At 32.9% G+C, this 24,568-nt stretch overlaps 3 protein-coding genes across 8 annotated transcripts; 1 reads left to right on the top strand and 2 right to left on the bottom strand.

The window, feature by feature from the left end:
* The first annotated feature begins 975 nt into the window (after nt 1–975).
* Nucleotides 976–8,610, top strand: LOC103829222. 6 transcript variants are annotated; one of them, XM_009104877.2, is made up of 12 exons: nt 976–4,296; nt 5,191–5,844; nt 5,931–6,101; nt 6,184–6,354; nt 6,439–6,627; nt 6,715–6,888; nt 7,071–7,148; nt 7,232–7,417; nt 7,498–7,650; nt 7,729–7,857; nt 7,929–8,042; nt 8,145–8,610. In XM_009104877.2, exons 1-12 carry the CDS (start codon nt 3,658–3,660, stop codon nt 8,451–8,453), a joined length of 2,967 nt encoding a protein of 988 aa, XP_009103125.2. In that variant the 5' UTR covers nt 976–3,657; the 3' UTR covers nt 8,454–8,610. The 6 variants fall into 6 exon arrangements, with proteins under 6 accessions (XP_009103125.2, XP_009103124.2, XP_009103123.2 ...); XM_009104876.2 differs by having other exon boundaries at nt 7,068–7,148; XM_009104875.2 differs by having other exon boundaries at nt 7,038–7,148.
* Nucleotides 8,611–12,233: 3,623 nt separating this feature from the next.
* Nucleotides 12,234–13,283, bottom strand: LOC103829819. The gene has a single exon (XM_009105516.1). It carries the CDS (start codon nt 13,281–13,283, stop codon nt 12,234–12,236), a length of 1,050 nt encoding a protein of 349 aa, XP_009103764.1.
* Nucleotides 13,284–14,571: 1,288 nt separating this feature from the next.
* LOC103829221 (protein NRT1/ PTR FAMILY 2.12) lies at nt 14,572–18,590 on the bottom strand. The gene is made up of 4 exons (XM_009104874.2): nt 17,666–18,590; nt 16,749–16,966; nt 15,645–16,210; nt 14,572–15,549 (listed from the first exon to the last, which is right to left on the bottom strand). Exons 1-4 carry the CDS (start codon nt 17,748–17,750, stop codon nt 14,712–14,714), a joined length of 1,707 nt encoding a protein of 568 aa, XP_009103122.2. The 5' UTR covers nt 17,751–18,590; the 3' UTR covers nt 14,572–14,711.
* Between the last annotated feature and the right edge of the window lie 5,978 nt (nt 18,591–24,568).

Here is a 24,568-nt window from a genome sequence, read left to right as displayed (position 1 = left end):
AACACCCAAACATTTGCAACGTTTCAAGTTTCAACTAGGTATTCACATAACTGGTGGCATGTCACTGTCTGTTACTTGGTAGGAGGTTCTCTCATAAGCAAAGTACAAGAAATATATGATAATCAAGTAAGTAGTATCTATCTTTACCTTGCATTTTTATACATTCGTTTGGACTTCTTCTGAAGTTTGAGCGATTTCAATGTTCAGGCAATGTGGTACCAAGAGTGGCTTTTTGACATGTTGATTAAAGTTGGCAACATTTCCCGGTCAGTGCCACTCTCTTTTCTGACATTTTGTTCAAATGAAAGTTTGTTTCTTGATTTATCATTTGACGCATCTAATTATGACAAACATGTAATAATCATAAAATGAGCAAGAAGAGACAAAAGTTGATGCAGAAGGCGATTTAGTTCGTTCTTGTTACCCATGAGTTATAACTATTGGGACTATTTGAGTTTTTTATATATCATCATAAAATCGGCTTTCTTAGTTTACGTCAGCTTGCTGAAGCTGTTTATGAATATGGAAAAGGAAACTACAAAAGAGCTCTAGAACTGCTCGGTCCAAATTAACTTTGACGCTGCTGACCATAAGGTAACACATGATCTTGGATTGATAAGATATATATCATTTATCAAATCATTACATATTGAACAAAACAATGATTTGGCCTTTTTCTTGGGCTCGGAATAGGTGATTGAGGCATCAGATCTACAGTTAGATGTTTTTAATGAAATCTGGTACACATTACTATTACTCACTGGCCAATCTTCCACTGGTAAGCTCCCAAATACACTATTCTTTAGCTTGGTTTTTCATGTACGCAGCTAACTCTGCGTTTTGAACACTGAATTTGCAGCGATTAAAGTACTGGAGAGGAGGATATAGCAGAGAGATGGTGCTCCTTTATTGTGGCGTTTGCTGGCATTCAGCGATTAAAGTACTGGAGAGGAGGATCACTCCTTTATATGTCACTTTATATGTACAACTGTTGATTATCGGTGGAAAGATAGATGCATCTTATTTACTTAGTTTATGCTAAGTTGATGTTATGTGGCAGGAGAAAAGTTACATCAAGTAAGGGCATATTATACAGAAGCTGTTGTAACTGCATGTAGAAAACAAAGGTGTTGGAATCTTCATATTCAAGTTTGCTTGATTACACAAAAAATAAACAGCAACCATCTGGTTAATTATATTCTTTAGACATGGTTTTAACGCTTTGTTGAATATAGTTTGGATCGTTATGGGCATTGTAAAAGTTGACCTTGAACATTCTATATCAACTTGCCGCTTGAATATATAGACATTTTAGTAAAATCATATTGTAAAAGCTTACATGATCTTTTTCCAGCATGTTGCATCACCTATTTAAGAAACTTCGAGATGTCTTATACTGTAGTTTTGTAATTAATTAATATACATAAAAATAATGTTATGACTTTTTTGCTATTACATGCATGATGCATCACCCTGATGATGGTTGGAGTTTCATGAGTTTTTAAGTGAAAACAATATTTGGTGACTATTTCTTTTGAAAGCTTGACGTCGACCACAAAGGTAATATTAAAAACAAAAGTCAAACTTTGATATTTATACTTCTCGGTTGTCGCTAATCCAAGTCATAGGCCATGATCAGTTACATGTACCTCCTCATGATCTTCATTTTCCATTGTTCTTTCTCAAACGGCCATTTTCTATTGTTTTCTATAATATAACCATTCTTTTCACAAAATTATCAACGTGAACATTAAAAGTAGCTTATCCAAGTCATAGGCCACGTGCAGTTACATGTACCTCCTCATGTTCTTCATTTTCCATTGTTCTTTTTGTTTTTGTTTTTTTCTTTTCAAACGGTCATTTTCCGTTGTTTTCTTCGATATTTTACAAATCGATCATACACCTAAGCAAAAAATCAGTCATATATAGCAAAATTAACAATCTTTTTACGATCCGATTTAAGCAGTTCAAATCGATTTAAGCCGTCATATATCAGTTAAAATTAGTCCAAATTGGTCTAATTCAATTTAAATGTAAATTGGTTAAATCAAATAATAATATTAGTGTAAGTCCAAAAATTTGACTAATTTCTTTTTTTTTATTTTCATATTTAATTTAATTTTATAATTCATTAAAAATAATTTTATAATTAAACCAAAAAATTAAAAAAAATTAACAATATATAATAAATAAACAAATAATTAGTTTATTTCTTGTCTACCTAGACCTCGAATAATCCATTCAATCTCTAGACCTATACAAAACGTCTAAACACTAAGTTACCACCTAACGTTTTATTTTATTTTATTTGTTAAACTAATATATACTATGAACATTCTCTTAACAAAATTATTAACATGAACATTAAAAGTATTATGTTTTCATATTTAAAATATATGGCATTTTAATCCAATTATGAAGTTTGGGTTACCCATATATTCATTGTTCTGAAATAAAATAAAATAAAAGAAGATATTGGAAAATAAAATATATCTTATCGTTTTATACTATTTAAATATATTAATATTCAAGCTGTAAATTTTTGAAAATACCAATTATATAAGTATTTATTATATAAATAATGATTGATTTTTTAGAAAAAATAGTTCCACTTTTGAAATATAGAAATTTAGATAAAATAAAATTAAAATATTGATAATGGATATATAATTTATTTTAAAAACATTGAGTGGCTTCTTTTCTAATAATCAGAATTTATAACCAAGGATATCAGACTTGTAGTCACATTTTTATTAATATAATAAAAGTATTTTTAACAATTTTATTTCCTAATTTCCAATATATTATATTGTTTCCTAATTTCCATAAACATTAATTATAAAATGACTTACAAATTATAAACAAATGAAATAACAATTAACCAACCATTACTATTTAGTTATTTTGTAAATATTTACATATATATATATATATATGATGCCAAAAAATTCACATATATATATATAAATATATCATATATATATATATATATTTATACTTTTTAAAAAAAATTACGCATAATTTTTTAACATATAATTACAAATAAAAACTGAAAATTAAACTAAATATAATTAACAAAATTAGTTTATTTTCACCTATGTAGAATTAAAAGATTTTTGTTTGACTTGGAAGTTGGAAGAATGTAATTAAATATAGCCAAAATGAATAATTAATCTAATCATAATTATAATACCCAAAATCACACATGTAATTAAGAAAATAAGACAGTATCATCTAACAAATTTAGATAATTGTTATGATTTAATTATTTCGTGGATACGGAAGAGTCACTTAGTTTTATACTCCTAATATAAACAATCTAGATTGAAAACCAACATTATTATTTAGTTCAGAAGTAGTATTTGGAGCTATTATGAAGTCAATGAAACTATTGCAAGTTAGTATTTGGACGTATTAATCAGTTTGCAATTAGTCGTATCATTTCAGAAGTTTCTAAATAGTTACAAACTGAATAACACCTCCGAATATTAATTTACAATAGTTTTCTTTCAGCCAGGCTTCTTATGTCATTTAAACTATTAATCTATATAAGCAACCTTGAAGACGTCCTCATCCTCATACCTCTCCTTCCTTGACAGAACCAAAACACAACTCTTTGTTTCCATTATATTTCGCTTCTTCAAACCTCGAAAAGAAATGGAATTGTTCTCCAAAGGCAACGCCGTTAAGTTACTGAGCCATCATAATATGTTTTTACTCGCGGACGAGGACCAAAAAACCATCCGTCAAAGCCGTCAACGATGTACACGGCTAGCCATTTGGACGGTGGAGACCGTCATTGGCAAACCGAAGCTGATCAGACTAAGAAGCTGCCACGGCACGTACTTAACGGCTAGCAGTAAACCGTTCCTATTAGGTACGACCGGCGAGAGAGTGACTCAAACGCAGTCGTTTAACAACCCTATGGATTGCCAAACGCATTGGGAACCGGGAGGATACGGGGCTTCGGTGAAGCTGAAATCGTGGTGCGGGAAATGGATGAGGGCTAACGGGGGAGCGCCGCCTTGGAGAAAGTCAGTTACTCACGACGAGCCTCCTATGTCGAAGACCAAGAACTGGTTGCTTTGGTATGTTATTACCGTTGATGGCTTTGATCTTGAAAACGTGTCTGATGGATTTAAGAGCTCTCTTTCTTCTCCGCTTTCCCCACATCTCCCCGGTTTGGGTTTCTGGTCAGCGCCTGGGTCACCCGTTTGCGGCAGGCCAAAGAAGAGTTTAGGTCGGTTCGCTTCTTTGGGTTTACGTTCAACGTCTCCGAGATGGTCCCCAAAACTTGTAAGTTTGATTGTCTTTAACTATCAAAAGTTCAGTTTACATTGTGCTTTGATTGATTCTCTTTTTTCTTTTGCTTAATTAAGTGCAATGTTCTAAACAGAGTCTAAGACTCTATGATTAATAGGGGTTCTTAAATATTTAAGAGCCGATTCTTAAGTTTTTTAGTTAAAAATTAAGAGACGGTTTTTTTTTATTCCGCTAAGAACTTCACCCTAAAAATTCTCTATTAATCATGCTCTAGCGGGTATAGGTTGGAATCAATTTTCTGTCTAGAAAATTGTTTAGACTCTTAGAGTATATGGGTCTATGGAAGAAGAAGGAAGCAAATAGGAGAGTCCCACACTCATGAATTTCCTTTCTTGGTCATTCTTGCGGGAAAAGAGTTTAGACATATATTCTCTAAATATTCCCTTAAATCATCTTTTGCAGTCCATACTTTAATGGCATAGTGACATTATTAGGAAGAAAAAGGCCGGCCATGTAGGTTTTTTTTGTAACTTAGGCCGGGCATGTAGTCATGCTTCACATTTTGTTAGAACTATTCATTAGAGGTGAAGGCAGTCAATCAACTATGGGGGCCTGTGCACCTAGTAAAATATTATAATTTGTAAATTTATACCCAAAATTACAAAAACTTTCCTAGATAAAATGGTAAAATGCTTCATGTGCACCCACAATGTTTCAAGTTCAATGCTCTCTTTTACATGCATTTTTACTTTTCATTAGTGATGCACCCAGTATAAAATTAGTCTAGATTCGCCCCTGTAGACAATACATTTCTTGAAGTCATAAAGTGCTGATGTGGAAATTAAAACGTGGTAAATCCAACAGTAATAAGTCTAAAACCACAATAAAGTTTTCTTACATATTTTCCCATTCGTTTACTTTTCACAGAACATGAAACAAAAAGCGAAGACGTGTAGCTTCGACGAAACGGAAACAGTATCAGCAGTGGAGTTTTTCCGGAAAGCAAAAGCTGTTCGAATTTGTAGCAGTCACAACAAGTATCTAACCGCGGATGAAAACGAAGAAACGGTGTCTCAAGGTAAAAACGGATCAACAGAAAATGCTCAATGGACCGTTGAACTGGTTAGCCATTCCTATCATGTCATCCGTCTTAAAAGCTGTTACGGCAAATACTTAACCGCTTCGAATGAGCGGTTCTTGCTCGGAGTTACAGGGAAGAAAGTGATGCAGTTAAAGCCGAGTCGGCTCGATTCGTCTGTTGAGTGGGAACCAGTGAGAGAAGGTTCTAAAATCTTGCTCAAGTCTACATATGGTAACTACCTCCGAGCTAACGATGGACCTCCTCCGAGGAGAAAATCCGTCACACATGATAATCCTCGTTCGGCTACTCTGGAGTCGATCTCGTGGGAGGTTGATGTTGTTGAGATCTTGATTAATCCTCAACTCAGGGAGGAGATGGAGTTTACTCCATCGCCAAGAAAGTCAGTGACTCCAGCGCCGCATAGGAAACCATCAAATTTTCGGCTGTCAGTTTCACATTCCATGACTCCCTCTTCTTTCTCATACATATCTAATTCAGAAGTGAGTATCTTTTCTTTCGTTTAGTTACCAAAACACCTTTTTTTATAATCAAACTTATTGCCGTAACAAATTGTTATTTTAACTAGTCTGATGAGTCTCCATCGAAAGTGGATGGGCGAGTTATCGATTATCATATTAATCCTTCATCCAAAGCGGAGATAAAGTATACTCCCTCATCAAAGAAGACACTTCCTTCGCCCCCACATAGAAAGCCATCTTGGAATCCATTTTCTCTTTCAGACAAATCAGATTCAGATGTGAGTACTTTTTCTGTAATCATCAAAACATTTTTAAAATCAAAATTTCACTATATATAATTTTTCTTTTTCTTTTGACTAGTGTGATGAGTATCTAACGAAATCGAATGAGCTAACAAACAATCATCACATTAATCATCCATTAAATGCGAAGATGAAGTCGAACACCCTGCATCTGTCACAGCATAGAAAGCTGTCTAATGCTTTACATTCGAAGACTCTGTCTTCCCTATTAGACCTATCAGAATCAGATGTGAGTACTTTGTTGTGATTGCCAAACACACATTTTTATAATTAAATTACCGTCACAACAATTTTTTTTTAATATTTTGATTAGTCTGAGTCTCCATCGAAATCCAATGGGCAAACCCTCCTGCTATATGATGATATTAATCTTCCGTCTAAAACGGAGATGAAGTTTACTCCGTCACCGAAGAAGATGCTGCACCCGACACCATATAAGAAGCCGTTGAAGTCGACGCATTCGAAGTCCTCGTCCTCTGTTTCAGACAAATCAGATTCAGATGTGAGCATCTTCTTTTGAGTAACTACCACAACACTTTATTAAAAAAAATTAAAATTACCGCTGCAACAAATTTTTTATATTGACCAGTGTGATGAGTCTCCATCAAAATCGGATGGGCGAGCTATCAATTATCATATTAATCCTCCGTTCAAGTCTACTCTATCATCAAAGAAGACGTTGTATCAACCACCAAATAGGAAGCTGTCGAATTCTTCACATTCGAAGACACCATCTTCTCTTTCAGACATATCAGATTCAAATGTGAGTATTTTTTTTTTTGGAAATAACAAAACACCCTTTCAAATTAAAATTACTATTATAACAAATTTTTTATTTTTAACTAGTTTGATGAGTCTTCATCGAAACCTAATGAGCAAACTATTGATTATCATATTAATAAACCATCCAAGGCAGAGATGAAATCTACTTCGTCTTCGCAGAAGATGTCGCCGCATAGGAGGCCATCAAATTTTTCTCATTCGAAGACTCCGTCTTTTATTTTTGACAGATCAGAGTCAGATGTGAGTACCTTTTTGTAACTAGCATACACACATTTTTAAATATAAAATAACTGTAGTAACAATTTTTTTTTTTTTTTAAGCAGTCTGATGAGTCTCCATCAAAGTGGGATGAGCAAACCAGCGTTTATCATATCAATCCTTCATTCAAGACAGAAAACAAGTCTACTCCATCTTCAAAGAAAATGTTGCATTCGCCTTCTCACTCGAAGCCGTCAAATTCTCTTCATTCGAAGACTCCGTCTTCCCCTTCAGACATATCAGATTCAACTGTGAGTATTTTTTTTTGTAACTTAAAAAAAAATGCTTTTAAATTAAAATTATTACACTAACAAATTTTTATTTTGACTAGTCTGATGAGTCTCCATCGCAATCGGATGAGAAAGGTTATCATATTAATCATTCATTCAAGTTTGAGATGATCAAGTCTACTTCATCTTCAAAGAAGCCATCCAATTCTCATCATTCGAAGACGTCTTCTTTTTTTGACAGATCAGATTCAGATGTGAGTATATTTTTGTAACAAAGAAAACACTTTTATAAATCTAAAATTACTGTAGTAACAAATTTATATTTTGCTCAGTATGATGAGTCTCCATCGAATTCTACTCTACCGTGGAAGAAGACACTGCATCCACCACCACATAAGAAGCCGTCAAATTCTCCGCATTCGAAGACTCCGTCTTCTCTTTCAGACAAATCGGACTCAGAGGTGCGAACCTTTTCTTTTTGTAATTACCAAAACACCATTTTAAAATTACCACCATTTTTATTTTTGATTAGTCTGATGAGTCTCCATCAAAATTGGATGTACAAACTGTCGATTATCATATTAATCCTCCATTCAAAGTGGCGATGAAGTCTAGTATGTCGTCAAAGAAAATACTGCATGGAAATGTAAGTACTTTTTTTCTTTCGTGTAATTACCAAAATAACTTTGCAAAGTTAAAATTACTGTTGTAATAATATTTTTATTTTTTTTAATTATGTTTTGCCTAGTCTGTTGAATCTCCTCCATTAAAACCGAATGGGCGAACTATCTATTATAGTATCGCTGATGAAAGACACATGGAAAACAAATCAACTGCTGGATATTTTTTCACATTTAGAGGAAACAGTGTGGCAGAGCTGACTCAGACGCTACGAGAAGAAACATGCTTGGAAGATGTTGTGGTGTGCACTCGCAACCCCTTAAGTGGCAAGCTGTCTCCTCTTCGTTTGCAACTTCCTCCTAACAATGGAATACTCCATCTCGTCTTACTACCCTCCAGTGGAAGTCTCTATGAGAGACGTGAGAATCGTTTTTAACTTAAAGCTCTCATATATAGAGTTATTGAACCTTTGGCTTGTTCGTTTTTTATTAAAATCCACCATTGGCAAATGAGTGACTGGCTTTTTGTGTGGTGAAGTTTTTGGTGAACCTTATAAGAAACTAATAAGATAATAAGAGTTGGTAGTTGGTACATGACTCATGGTCACTGAGATAAAAGTCGTCTTCGCGCTTAAGCACTAATCAATCTTAGTAAAAAATAAAAACGTAGTAAGATTTTGATAACCTAAAGAACTTGAATACATTTTTGGGGATAATATCATATATTATAAGTTGTTTAATCATCTGAAACCGTTATTAAACAACTATAAGAACGAATTTAATCTTGTGAAAAGTCGAAGTACTAGTTTCACAAAAATAAAAAGAAGAAGTTGAAGTACTCCGTGAAGTCATCTGAGAGCATGAGTGGCCTCATTCGCTATGCATCGCCGTAAGGTCTTATGTGTACGTAAAATTTTCAGCGCATCGCTCTAGTAGGATGCACATTTTTTTTTTTGAACGTAATTTCATATTTAAATTGCAGAAAAAATAAAATGATACAAACCTTCCAGCTAGTGTTTTTGGCTCAGCCAGCCCAGTTAATCAGCCCAAAAGATTAAGTACCCAAATCAAAAATCCTAATTGCCTTTAGAGTAAAACTAGGCCTTAGCCCAAATTAGAAAAATCGAGAAAATGAAACGGACGAAGGTTTGTGTCGTTGAATCCGATGAAGCTGGTGAAGATTCAAGCAAGCCATTGGAATGGTCCTTAAACATATCTGTTGGAAATAGCTTCATTTGTCCAGCTACACAGCATGTTCCTAGAGCAGTTTGATATATAGGAGTCAGAAAGCTAGAGAACCATGCACTTCAAAATTACATTCACGCACACAAAAAAAAACATTCAGAAATATTATAGCAGTACTTCACAAATATATGCAACAAGGTTTAATCACGAAACCAGTTAGGCCTGGGCATTGGGGGTCCCAATCGGGTTTCGGTTTTATCCAATCGGGTTTCGGTTTTTTGGGTTTATCAAAATCAGCTCCATTCGGATTATATGAAAGTTCGGTTCGGGACCGGTTCGGGTTCTATCGGGTTCGGGTCGGGATTAGTAAATCATCAAAGAACGGTACAACCCAATATACTTTCGGGTTCGGGTCCCAATCGGTTTTTCGGTTTAAAAGTACCTGATTTTTACCTATTTTATAACCAAAACATGAGTAAAATCGGTTCTTCAGTTTTAAAATACATGATTTGTACCTATTTTGTAACCAAAACTTAAGTAAAATCGATTCAAAAATAAGGAACATCAACCGTGATCATTCAAAATCAAACGAAAAGTAAACATATTTACTGATAAAAAGAAAACCAAATAAATAAAAGCATAAAACGAAAACCAAGTTCTCATGAAATGAGAAACATTGTTTAACGAAAACAAAATCAAAATCTAAATACTTCAAGATTCAACGGCCATCTTTAACCATCAATCTTCATGTAATAGAACCACCAACCTTCATGTAAATAGATAAGTATTTTAGATGTTCAATATTTCTTAGTGTATTTTGGATACATATTAGGAATTGAGATCATGTTTGGTACAAGATCTTTTCGAGGTTTTGAATGTTTCGGGTTCTATCGGATATTCATTTAGATTCGGATTCGGTTCGGATAGTACCCATAACCCAAAATACCACAAAACAAGATCCATTCGGTATTTACGTCGGGTTCGGATCGGTTCGGATTTATTTTTATCGGATCGGATTCGGTTCGGGTTTTCGGGTTCGGTTTATTTGCCCAGCCCTAAAACCAGTAACAACGTGAACATAACACTGTCAAGATTTAGAAGAGGATTGTTACACCATCAAAAACTTTCTTTTTTCATTAAGCCCTTTCTCAAAAAAAAAAAATTCTTTTTTATTTTACCAACCCAAAATCTTAATAATTTGCAAACTATTGTTACATATTATTGTTTTTTTTAATTTCAACATAATTCCTTATTTCTAATTTTTTTACAAAAGGAAGAATAATCTCACTTGATATTCATTTACTGGATTTATCCTTCTTTATCAATCATCAAATTATATTTAAGAACTCAATCAGACACTTCAACATCTCCTATTTCTCCAACAAAACAATAAAAAACAGTGTTTTTAAACCCAGACTAAACCGGCGGTCAGACCGAATTGAACATGAACCAAAAATAATCTGGAGTGGATTAGTGTTAAAATCCAACTAAAGTTGAACCGGTTAAAAATCCATATCGAACCGTCAAAAATCCGGTAATCGGTAACCCAATAAACCGGCCAAACTCCGGTTCGTATATAAACCAAAATTTTGTTTGTAAAAAATGAACTTTTCCTTTTTAAAGTAAAAATAGGATTTGATGTCAAAAAAGTAAAAATAGGATTTATGAAAGATCAATAAAGTATTGTTCCTCATATATTTCTTTTGATGTCTCCACAACTCTCAAATCACAAGATTAACAAAGTTTAATTTTTTGAGTCAAAATATTGTTTTTGTCTATTTCTTACTTTGTTTAAATTTTATTTTATCATCACTTGTGTTGAAGACTTTAATAATCGAAACATGTATGTTTTTAAAATTTGTATAATTTATAAAAGAACAGAATAATTGTTTTCTTCCAACATTTTTTAAACTAATTTGTATATAATCTTTAAGAAGGTGATGAAGATTTAGAGTGATGAAGATTTAATGATAAAAAGTTTAAATATGCTTTTCGTACTGATTTTAGATTTGAACTAATTAAATTATTTTAATACCTTTGTTACATTTTAGTTGTTATTTTTTAAATTTTACTAAATATTATTGTATTGAAACATTTTATTTGATATGATCTATCTTTGTAAGAATATGCATATTATTTACAGAATATCATTAAATTCAGTTTAACCCGATCAAACTTGATAGAACCAGTTCAAATCCAGTTGAACTATAATGACCCATGAACCATAATGAAAAAACTAACAAACCTCCTCCTCCTTCTCTCTCTTCCTTGTCCACCGCCGGCAGTGATTTTCTCTGCCGGTTAAAATCAACCTCATACACAAGTCCAACACAATGGTTACTACTACTGCTACCTCAGAGGCCGGTGAAGGAGCAGTCATGGCACTCATCACCATGCTTCCTCCGATCAAAACGGTCGTAAAGGAGACTCCCCATTTGGAGGATTTAGTGAAGTGAATATATTATTGTACTTTGGCTCACTCTTCGACGTGAAGTCGCAGAAACGAGCTCGCGTCAATTATGATGACACGAGAGAGGAGAGGGTTCTGCTTGGTTTATGATACTGTTACCGATGAGTCTACTGATCTGCTGCTATGCGATGAGGATCTTGATTCGATATCTAGTCTAGACCCGTGGATTCGGGTTTGTCTCACAAGAACGCTTTGGAGCGTTGCATCGAGCACTCTAGGCTGTGGCAAGCTAACTCGGACCAGTTGATTGCACCGAACTATAATGTTTCGTGTAGGAAAAAAGATTTCTCATCTTACATGTTTTGTTATGGTTTTGGCTTATTGAGAGAGAAGTTGAAGATGATGATTACGGGTTCTAATTACTTCACTATTACATCTGAGATGGTAGTTCAAGCAGAGGTTGCAACTGCTAATTACGGTTCTTTCCATCTTGCTGGTGACAATTGGTATTCACTTTTATGCTCTTCTTCTTGATGAGATTAGGCTTTGTGTGAGATGCAAATGTCTTTTTTTTTTTGAACACCAATATTATAAATGCTAAGGAAAACGGTCCAGCAGAGAGTTAGTTGGCTGTGGCCAAGTACAAGACTGATTTAGCAAGTGAATCAGCCATAACATTAAGGTTCCTAGGAATAAAAGTAAAAACAATGCAGTCAAAGGAGAGTGATAGATGCTCGATGTCCCGAGTGATTCCGTAGAGCTCTGTCGGGTGATGCGTCGAGGTGATAATAGCCACGAGGGCTTGACAATCTGATTTTAAGCAGATTCTTGAGTACCCCGCTTCGAGGGCATGGAGGAGTGCTGATCTTACAGCCAAGGCTTCCGCCATTAATGGGGACACTGTGTGATCGAATGTTGCCGTCCCCTGTAGTAACCGTTCATCACGATGATCTGTGAAAATCCAACCACAACCCGCCCTGTTTGTCGTCGCCTGCCATGCAGCATCAGAACAGCAAGAGATCATACATGTCGTTCCTGCTGGTATAGTATTCATTTGGCTCTGTCCAAGTGGAGGTGGGGGCGAGCTTAGTTGGGCTTCCGTCCATTCCCTTGCGTTTTTGATTGATCTCGAGGTAATGTCCACAGGTAGAGAGGCTCTGTTCTCGAAGATATGGTAGTTTCGCGCCGTCCAAATTCCCCAGCATAGCCACGGGAATAGATTTCCTGTCACTCCCGGCGGTGGGAGGTTGATCTGTCTCGTCGAGGCCATAAAGGCTTCACTGAAAGATGTGCAGTCTGATGGATTGAAATTCAGCTTCCAACATTGTGCTGTCCATATCTGCCTGGTAAAGCTGCAGTGTAGAAAAACGTGGTCGGTTGTCTCAAAGTCCCCACAGTGTTTACATGATGTTACGTTGGAAAGAAGTCCTCGCTTTGCTAAGTTCTCCCCCAAGGCCAGAGCTCCCTTAGCTATTTTCCAGAGAAATAATTGAAGTTTTGGGGATATTTTAGCTTTCCATATGGCTTGGTAGAGGCTTTGGTTAGGAAACGGTTCCTTTTGATCCATTGTGATTGCAATATAGTACCCCGATTTAGCTGTGTAGTTACCCAACTTCGATGCTAACCAACCAAAGGAGTCTGGAGCTCCCAGTACACTTGGTTTAATACTCATGATGTTAGGCAGGTACTGAGGCAGGAGGCTTTCTATTCTAGTTACATTCCACTCTCGGCTGCCTCGGCAGAGAAGGTCCGCAACCACAAGATCCTGGTTCTTTTCACATACCGGTCCTATCAGAGGCGTGCCTACAGTGTATTGAAAAAGGCATTCGCCTTAGGCCCCCGAATAATATTACATTTTTAGGGCCCCAAAATTTAAAATAATTTCAAGTTTAGTTGGTTAAATTTCTTTCTAAAAAAAACTTTCTATGAGAATCGAATAACTCAATTTCTAAATCCATATATTTTTTTTTATAGGACATAACATAGCATATTTACGTAATAAACTTATTTTTGTAAGTGTTAAACTTATGTATTTCGCGAAGGTGATATATCGTATTAGAAATTTTTTTTTTTATAGTTGTATGTAATTTTTTTTTTTAAACTTGCCTTATACCCCTAAAACCTTTCGCACGGCACTGGGTCCTATAGGTGTCATCGGGGTCGAGTTTAACTTGCTTTTTTTAGTGGAGGAGGTGTGAGATCGAGTTTCATTTGTTAGAGGTTGTCTAAGCTTGAGCTGTGATTGAACATAAGTGTGATGTGATCATTAGCAAAGTAATTTGTTTGGATAAGATGGACAAAAGTACATTCTTTAGTTATTGTTCTTATAGTTTTTGAGAATTCTGTCTTGGCTATTATACTTAGTTTGTAGTGTGATACTATATATATCAGTTGTCAATATATATATTATGGGTTGTCAGGAAGAAGATGCATGCATCAAACCGTAAAAAAGAAGAAGAATCTGTTGTTAGTCATCATTTTGAGCAACAGAAGAAGGTAATCCAGTGAAATGTGGATTTCTAAATTATTCTGAAAATGAGTTAATTGCTCGAGACTGAATCTGATGGGTGTTTTTGTTTGAAGGATGAGTCAGTGACCCAAGGAGTGGTGGTCAAATAGAGATTATCAGCTACAGTATGTGCCACGTGGATCCCACTAGAACCAGAGAGCTCATCGAGGGGGTCGAGGAGCCCGAGGTGGTAATGCTGGTGGAAACGGTTACCAGAGGAAGGGGACGTAGTGGTGGAGGAAATGGCCATTCATTCAAATCATTATTCATTACCAAGACTCTAACGTCACTGTTGCGTCTTACTTAGCTTCTCTGCCTTTGGCTCTTGGGTGCGTCTCCTTCCTTAGTTTGCTCAAGTTTCAAATCACTTATATAATAAAGCATTTTCTCTGTTTGGAACTTCGGACAATTTCTCGTTTGGTAAGTAAACTTTTGTTTTGGTTGCGACATGTGAAGTAATAATCTCTTTTTTTCTTTCAATGAGAGCCAGTTTAGATAGCCAAGCATAGAGAGTTACATATTCATACAAATATCACAAACAATTAGCATATGGATCTTAGCTTGTAAACTGATCATGCATGTGGTTTCATTCTAGTCAACCAGAGATTTCTCCTCTGCCAAATCTTCAATCTGTGAACCGGCCTTGTACTGGTAGCTTCGAGCACAGTACCAGAAGTAGACAAGGTTAACAACACCCAAACCAGCAATCATATAGTAGAGGTAATCCAGCCTCCCCTTATTAAGGTCATTGTCCAGCCAGTCCGGCTTGTCTTTTCCACCTGAGAACTTATGCACCGTCGTCACCAGCAGACTAGTTAAGTAGTGAGATGCGGCAAAGGAGAGCGGAAACAGCGAGTTCGCAAGGCTTCTCATGTGTTCAGGGAACTGACTGTTGAAGAACTCGATCTGTCCAATGTAGTTGAACGACTCGGAGAGTCCCATCAGAACCAGCTGCCACGCCAACCAAAACACCGACACCTGCGTCATTTTCAAAGCCTGTGTTCGCCTCACTCTTTCCACTATCGCCGCAGTGAACATGGACACGATGCCGAAGACGATCCCTATCCCCATCCGCTGCAGAAGCGTGACCCTGAACTTGCGAATTCGCCACAGGGAAGGGACTAGGACGCGGTCGTAGATAGGCAACCAAATGCCTATTGTAATGAAAGAGATGACGGACACGGAACCTGCCGGGATCTCAAAGTGAGGACCCATGTGTCGATCCATTTTCATAGCTTGAGGGACGATGAAAGTTACTTGTGTGGACATTGTAACAACGGAGATTATTCCAGCAGACCAAACCGGAATGATTCTGATCAAACACTTGACCTCTTCAACTTCTTGAACGCTACATAGCCTCCACTTATTCACCGGAACTCCAGCGGATGTCAGATCACCCTCTGTGATCACCGCCGCTTTGTCTAGGAACCTAAATGGAAACCAATACATTTTAGCTTAAATAATATTATATGCTTTTAGAAAAAAAAAATCAAAACGTTACTAGAAAAATATATGAGTAGATACTTGTATTGGTTGGTGAGTGGTAACTTGGATAACACTCCAGGTTTAAGTGGTGGGTCATAATACTCCACCGTTCCATCATCCTCCACTGGAAGCTTGAGGTTCCGTTTCTTATGAGCCGCTAAAATGACTCGAGCAATACTAGAGAATGCACTCCCTTCCGGTTTGACATACACGTAAAATCGCGTACCAACAAAGAACAAAACGATCGAGCAAGCCATTAAACCGGTCGGAATGCTAAACCCAACGGTCCAGCTGATGTTGTCCTGTATGTACACAATGACGGTATGCGAAACGATGAGAACGATGGAGAAAGTTAAGTAGTACCAATTGAAGTAACTGGCCATTCCTTTGAGGCCTTTCTCGGTTCGTTGGTCAAATTGGTCCACTCCGAAAGGGATGCTACAAGGTCGTATTCCACCGCTGCCGATGGAGAGGAAGCTGAGACCAAGGAACAATACTCCGAGCTGGAGTTTGTTTGGACGGTCGCAACTATCTGGACGGTGGATGTTGCATTCTGGTGGGTGGAGTTGATGCAGCCAGGCAGTGAGTGTCACTGTCATTAGTCCCTGTTTGGATTTATTTATAAACTTGATTGATTTCTTATGTTATTGAAAATATATTGATCAAAATTGAATTCATTACACTTTTTAAGAAAAACATTAGAATTATTTGTCACAATTTCATTGAGTCACGGAAGTTCATTAATAGTAAACGATGTGTAAAGCCATTAAAATTAGGTAACTTCTAAAGTTGGAAAAGTTTGAAGAAAACTACATGGCATATAATGCATGCACTTTTTGTCTAATGTCAAGCTTAGTGATATTGATGGACCGTCTGATTTTTTCTGAAATTATGAATAAAAACTAAAGTTCAAACATCCAGCTTGTGAAAAGCTCACACATGCAATCTTATCATTTTAATGCAAGTATAATTGGGAAAATCTCAAAACATAATATAAACTAATCTACGAACAAACCTGTACCAAAATTAACCAAAGCAACTAGACTGTCATCAGTCATCACTTGTTATTGTAACCCAACTGTTCATTTTAAGTTGCAATGTTATTGTAGAAGAAAGAATAGATGATAGAGGGAGAAAACGTACGAGAAGGGAGAAAAAGGAGGCGTAAGCGATGGTCTTGAAGCGGCCAGCGTAGGCGTCAGAGATTATTGCACCGAGGAGTGGAGCCAAATTGCTGAGACCTAACCACAAGTTGAAAACGTTGGAAGCGTCCACTAGCTTCATGTGGAACACATTGGTTAAATACGCCATGAAATTCGCCGATAACCCAATCGTTCCCATCCTCTCCAGCGTCTCATTTCCTTTACATTATATCACCATGATAATATACTTTATGAACCAATACTTTCGTTTACTTAAGTTGGAGTGGCCGTTAAGTACAATTAATTTATATATATAACTCATGATCTGTCTGAAAAGCTTAACTGTATTTCATGCGTCTTATCAAAAGGTTTACGCCATAACAACATGAAACGGTCGACCATATTATTTATTTATTTATTTATTTAATTTGGGTCATTTCTCCTGGTACTATTTTCTTTGATTACTGTATTGCATGACTCGTAAAAGTGGTTAGTGTGTTCATGATATTATCATGGTGCACAAAATATTAAGAAGAAAAAGTGATGATAAAGTATATATACGTATTTTTAATGAGATTAAATTGATAGAATTTTAGTAAGAATTATTTTCCTCATTATGTGTTTGACTGTTTGTTTATTTGTTAAAAATAATAATAATTTCTTATATACCAATCCAAAAAAAAATCATCATATTGAGTTAGTCTCTCTAAAACAAAAGAAAGATTTTAGTTGAAGACAGAAATTCTCTATGACTACCAATTAAAAGGGATCAAAGCTGCGTGCTTAACCAGTCGATCCACCATAATTTATACTGTGGATGACGAAGTTCGTATCCATTTACTAGTTTACCATGTTGAGATTTATACAAAGAAAAACCTTGAAAAACTAAATATTGGAAGAAACGAGAAAAGAACATACCAAGGATGAACGAGATGGATATCCAGCCTCCACGTTTTCTCTCCGGTGAGTTATTAGGATTCTTAGCATTCTCAAGAACTTCCATCTCGGGTGATGACCACAATGAACTCAAGAAAGCTACGACCTCAAAAGACGAAGAAGACTGTCTTTTACCGTATGACCGATCTCTAAAATTTAGAGTAAACAGAATACATTGAATTTGATTTTGTTTTATGGGTAGAATAGCATTAGAAGGAATGCATTCTGACTAAGCCACGACTCAATAATTGGAAGATGAAATGAAGCTGAGGAGGATTTCTTATGTATAGATACATAAGTTGTGTGAGAGAGAAGAAAGTTATTTCTTTCTTTCTAATGCTTTTAACAATTTTAACAAATTTGACTGCCTATGGGAACAATGCATGATGGTGTGTGTAGTATAATAAGTGTCTATATCTCGTTTTATAGTAATTTAAAGTATACAATATTAGTTTACTTCAAATGCAAAACTTCTTTAGAATAGTGAGTTCTGGATAATTATTAATTTAATACATTTCCAAGTATGTTGTTTCTTTATTTATTTATTTGCATATTTATAAAATATTGCCCAAAATCCCTTATACAATATATTAAAAGAAAATCATTGTAATAAATGCATTCACACTATAATAGATGTGTGGCAACCTCACAACGATTTGATAATAAGAATGCTAACGCGTTCATACTATGTATTTGTATTTTTTTAATATAAAACTCACATACATTGTTCCAATAAAAATCTGAATTTTTTTGGTTCAAATAAAAATAGATAACGAATCAAAAGCCAAAATATATATATATATATATATATATATATTATTTTTATTGTTTACGGATAAAGTTGAGCAAAATATTCATAAATTTTGATTCGATTCGTTATTCGTTTTGATTTGAACCAAAAAATTTGGATATCCATAACTCTATGAAACAAATCAAATACTAAAATACAATATCAAAAAAGAAGCAAATCACAAATACCAATATTTTTAGAAACATATATCTAATTTGGTATGTTATATGCATATATATATATATATATATATATATATGTAAATAATTATATATATATATGTTATGTATATTATACTTTATATCAGTTTTACAATATATTTATGAATTAAATTTATTATATTAGGCATTAGAATTTAAAAAGGTAAATAATGTTTTATTTTTGTAATAAAATATTATTATTAAAATTTTAAATTATTTTTAAAATTTTATTTTATTTACGGATCAAATCGGATATTCTTTAAAATTCTAAAACATTTCAGATATCCGAGTCACCGAATATCTAGGTGGCTAAAGATTGAATCGACACGAATGCTTCCAAATACCCATATATTCGATATGTGCCCACCCTTATTTACATATACAATTTTATTTTCTTTATATGTAAAAAATGACTAATGTCAAGGCCTTTTTCTATTATAAATTAATTTTAATTTTATCTTTCATGTATTATTTTGAACAAAAATGTCATTTAGTATTAATTAACAATATCTTTATATATTTGTCAACTATTTTTATATACTTTTTACATACATATACATGTGCACCTTGATATGAGCACCTTGTAACTAAGGGCATCATTAACCTCAGTCTCTTAGCCGGGGTTCTTAATTCATGATTTGACACTTTTTTGTTTATTTTTTTTTACACTTTTCGGCTAAGAGACGGCTCTTATATCTCTTATTTAAAAGGCATTTCTTAACTTTTCTTAGTTAAAATATAAGAAAATCTAAGAACCATCTCTTAGTAGAAGCTAATAACCTCAGTTAAGAAACTAAGGTTAAAGATGGTCTAAGTATTCACCACAACTGAAGTATCTAATTTTTTATCTAATTTTTTTGAAAGTTGAATATTTTTTCTTAATGCTTCTTTCACTACCGACCAAATTGTAGTGAAATGATTTATCTTAATAATTTTTTTTTCTTTTTCTTAAACTATTATCTGTTTCGAAACTATAGTACGAAACTATTGGTTCGACATGACGACTATCTAAAATTCATAAGCATGAAAAATAAAAAAATAATATTAATCTTTCGTTTTTATCGGAAAAAACCAAAAAATCAAACATTTTAACCGAATAAACTAAAATGAATATTAATTTAAAATAATAGTTATATTTTAGAAGATTAAAAACAAAAAAAAAAACTTAAAACCGGACCAATATCTAAATTAAACAGATTTAATGTCTTTTTTATCAAAAATAACGAAACTAATAATCATATCTCATGCAAGGCGCGGGTTATTACCTAATGAATTATTAAAACATATCCACTGAATGATATTTTTTAGTTTTCTTATTCATTCTTCCAACAATGTTTCTCAAATATGAAACTTTATTTCCTTGACTCTTAATTCATAAAAATATCAATAATACACTAATTCAGATGATTTTATAATTGTTTTAGAGAAAGCTAGTAGAAAGCAATACGATTTCGTGTGAAGAAGTCTAAAACAATCTTAACATGAATATCTATATTACAAATTTGTATTTGAGTTTTCAAAACCCTATTATAAGAATTACTTTAGGGCTCACTTGGTTTAGCCTTCAGTAAATTACACGACATATGATCTAAAAGATATGCTTCTCAATACCGTACAATTACGACAAAACGTGGAAAAAGATTCATAGTAACAAACTTTTATATGTTTCGAATAGTTAATCGCAATGGAATTACAATAAGACGCACTAGCTTAAGACATGCGTCTTGCGCGGGATAAAATTATATATAAATTATATTTAAGTATTATATATTTTTTACATATCATAAAATAATAAATATATATCGAGCAATTAAAAAAATTTATTAACTATTACGTATATAATTAAATTGGTGCGAACACAGAAATAAATTTTATGAATCCAAATAAACACTTTTTCTATTATATATGGTATATAATTAAGCTTAAATGATATTAACATAGATATATAGTAAATTTTTAATATTGATATTTGTTAAATAATTTTTTATACTCATATTTTTTTTGATCATTTGTATTTTTTATAACAAAAACTTTAGTTCACTGATAACAATTTTTTTTTGTGAAATGTATATTAGTTTTAATAATTTATAGTTTTGAAAAAAAAATCAATGCAAAGTTTAAAATGTAAATATTAAGTTTTGAATATTTTTGTCAAAGCTTTTATAAAAGAAGTCAAAGAAAATTTTGAAAATAAAATATTTATGTATTTATATGGTATATAATTTATTTTAAACGATATAATATATATATATATATTATTATATATATATATATTAAATGAGAATTCCTACTTATAAAATTTTGTAATAATTTTTATCTTGTCATAATAGAAATTTTAAACCATGAATCAAAAAATTCCAATGTGAGATTTTTAACAGCTTTAGTCATGTTTAGTCATTTTTTAAAATATAAAATATAAAATATACGGAAAATTTTAAATTTTTATTATATTTTTAATGAGTTTGTTTAATTTATTTTAATAAGTTAAAGTCTAAAAAATGATGGAGGATTGAGTAATTTTTATCAAATTTTTGTTATTCAAAATCATTAATTGTCATATATACTTTAGTCACATTAGGCAATTCCGTAATTTTTATTAAAGGAAACAATAAAGAATATTAATAATTAATTTATGGTTAGTTTAATAAAAAAATTATTCTATATTTAGATGGACCAACATATTTTTCTAAGGATTCTTAAAATTATTTTGGTGATGACATGTGCTTTCAAACAAATGTCGTAATGCTTCTTTTTTAATATATAACTAGGTGGACCGCCCGCACGAATGTGCAGGCATTAACATTAATATTAAATTGATAATTACATATTTACAACTATATAATACTTATGTTACATGTATGTGGTTAATATAAAAGATTCGATGTTACATATTGATATTTATACTATGTTCATATGAACAAAGAATACATTAGAACGTTTAGATTAAAAAATTTAGTGCTTCGTATAAACAATATGAGTTATGAAAAATACAAAGTACCTTAAGTCCATAAAGTAGAAACCAGACCTTAAGACCAAGGCTTCGAGTTCTGTCCAGATTAAGGTAAAACCCACACATCATATAAGATCATATTTCCCATGTCTTGAGCGCTAGATCATCATGAAGAGTGCTCTCGATTTTCTTAGCACCAACATCTTTCCAGTCTATTGAAAGCACTATCCTAATAGATTCCACCTGTTGATTGTGCAAAACTGCAAAAGAGTCAATCAAAATGCCAAAAACATTGTAATCTCCATGAGAGAAGAAAGACTAAATAGGAATATAGATAGATAGATACTCACAAATGATTTGCTCTAGCACTCTTCATATCCTTATCAGAATTCAAATATATATCACGGAAGAACTTGTTCAACGCAGCGTCTCCTTCAAGCTTATCATCCTTCTATTCTTCTTCACTTCAGCTTCAAGGTTGTCATAGTCCTTACCTTTCTTGGAAGAAGGATAAGCCGGTCTCATTGAAACCTCTGCACCATTAGACAAATAAATAATATAAATTTTAAAATGTCAAGAGTTCGTGATTCAAACTTCTCATCAGGTGAAACTAAATAATAAGAAAATAGAAAGTAGAAAACCTGTTTAAGAAATTCCGGTCAGGCAAAAACTGCTGGTTGTTTGTCATGTTCAAGAGAGGCCCATGTGATAATCTCTGCTTTTAAAAGACCTTTCTTAATTTTGATTGATATTACTTCATATTTGCAATTCACTACTGCTATCTGAATACACACCGCAAGGAAAAAAAAGGTCAATACAATGTGTACAACTCAGAACATAGCATTGTTTGAGTTTAAAAGGACTGCTTGGTACTATCTAATAAAACGTATCATTTATATCTGATAAAGCGTATCCCTTAGATACATAACTCTTTGAACTGCTTATAGGTTAAGCATGATTATTCTGTTAGTTCAAAAAGTTAGAGTTCAAAAGGTTTAAAAGGACTGCTTGGTACTATCTAATAAAATGTATCTTTTAGATGTCAATTATCCAATTAGATCTATAAACCAATTACCTTTCCCCACAATCTCGGTTTGAGATGATACGATTTCTCTCTTGGAACATCAGTCACAATACTCACATGCAAAATCACTAACATAATTGACACAATTTACATAGAAGTGTTTATCATGGAGGTGTGTTCTGAGAATGCATTATGCTTCAAACGATCACATTTAACACTAATCTTAAAACATCAGAAAAATATAATTGAGAAAAAACAAATATTTCACGCATAACCCCAATAACAAAATCAGCCATGAAATATAAAAGAGATTTGAATTACATGACATTTATTGTCATTGGTTTCATTGTAACAACAAAGATGATTTACGGTTTCATTCTCTAAGCCTTGAGTCAGAAAAGAGGTAATTCTAACAAAAATATTTAAAGATGTAAACAATCCTCAAAAGATAACAAATTATATAATTGATAGGACAACATCAATGAGTTTCAAAGTTTTTAAAAAGCTCTGAGATTACTTTTGGCTCTCAAACGTACCTGAAGAGGATCACGCACAATGAATAAAATTGCACTTGATTAGCATACACATCTTATATTATATTCTTGCTAAGTGATTTAACTTTATAAAAAAAAGAATTACCTTTTTCGAAAAGGATGATCAGTTCCTGGATAAACAGAGTCGTCTTTTTTTGTTAGTTGAATCACTACTGATGCAAAACTATAGATAGAGATACAACAAGGAGAGGAAGAGAAAAAAAAAAACAGAGAAGAAGAATCCCCCATAAAATTACCAGTAATGGTGTTTCCGTCTATGAGTTATTTATTGATTATCATACACCTACGCAAGATCACAAAAGTAAAATTTAAATTAGAACGTTCAAAAACATATGAAAACTTGAAGATAGATTCATGAAACTAATGGGGGTGGCGTGATATTTATATAGAAAATTAGTTTAAGTTTCTAAATGACCTAGCTTTCAAGAGAAGCTATGAGATAGAATATACTCTAATAAATTTTAATTCAGCTATGAGATAGAATATCTTCTAATAAATTTTTATAGATATTCTGGTTATAATATATACGTAATTTTGGTAACTCAAATCTTGCTATATATATATATTTAAATATTAAATGCATGATATTAGGAAATAAGATATCTCGTCAGTTGATTGAAACTGGTTTTTGATAAAACAAATCTCACTATAAAGATTTAATTAATAGATAATAAGGAAAGAATAAGGAATTTTAACGTTAAAACCTCTCAACTAAATTTGTTTTGGGTAAAAACCCCCAAACTAAGTATTTAACGAAAAACCCTCTGAACTAACTTTATTTATTGAATTAAACTCTAACAGGTAATAATTATCATTAAACTATCAGTAAATCTTTAGTTTAGGAGTTTCTACACTAAGTAAACATAGTTGAGGAATTTTACCATTAAAAATGAAAAAATTCAAAATATTGTAATAGGAGGATAAATTTTCAAAATACATTTTATAAATTAATGTATAAGCTTCTATAAATGACTTAGAACCTCTTATAATAATTTAAAACATCTAATAAGCCAATATAAATAATTTTATAAATGTATTTATAATTTTATAAATGATTTATAAAGCATGCATTGAATTATTAGACATTAATAGTTATTATGATACTTTATATACAAATATAATTCTTTCTATACGAATATAAAATCTTTATATCAATTCAAATAAACATTTTTGTTTATTATTTTATGTAATTTATAAATATATAAAAAAATGATCGAATTTTTACTCTTTCATAGTTTCAACAATTAGTTACCATAAATAATTATTTCTAATATTATGTAGATTATTTTGAAAGTGGTAATTGAATTATCCTTTCCTTTGAAGAGTTCATTTATGATCAACACGTAATAAAAAATCACTTATGTGAC

This window comes from Brassica rapa, chromosome A07 (genome assembly GCF_000309985.2).
Source record: "Brassica rapa cultivar Chiifu-401-42 chromosome A07, CAAS_Brap_v3.01, whole genome shotgun sequence".
Classification (NCBI taxonomy): Eukaryota; Viridiplantae; Streptophyta; class Magnoliopsida; order Brassicales; family Brassicaceae; genus Brassica; species Brassica rapa.
Note: the sequence above shows the minus strand (reverse complement) of the source record. Positions and strands in the feature narration are given on the sequence as shown.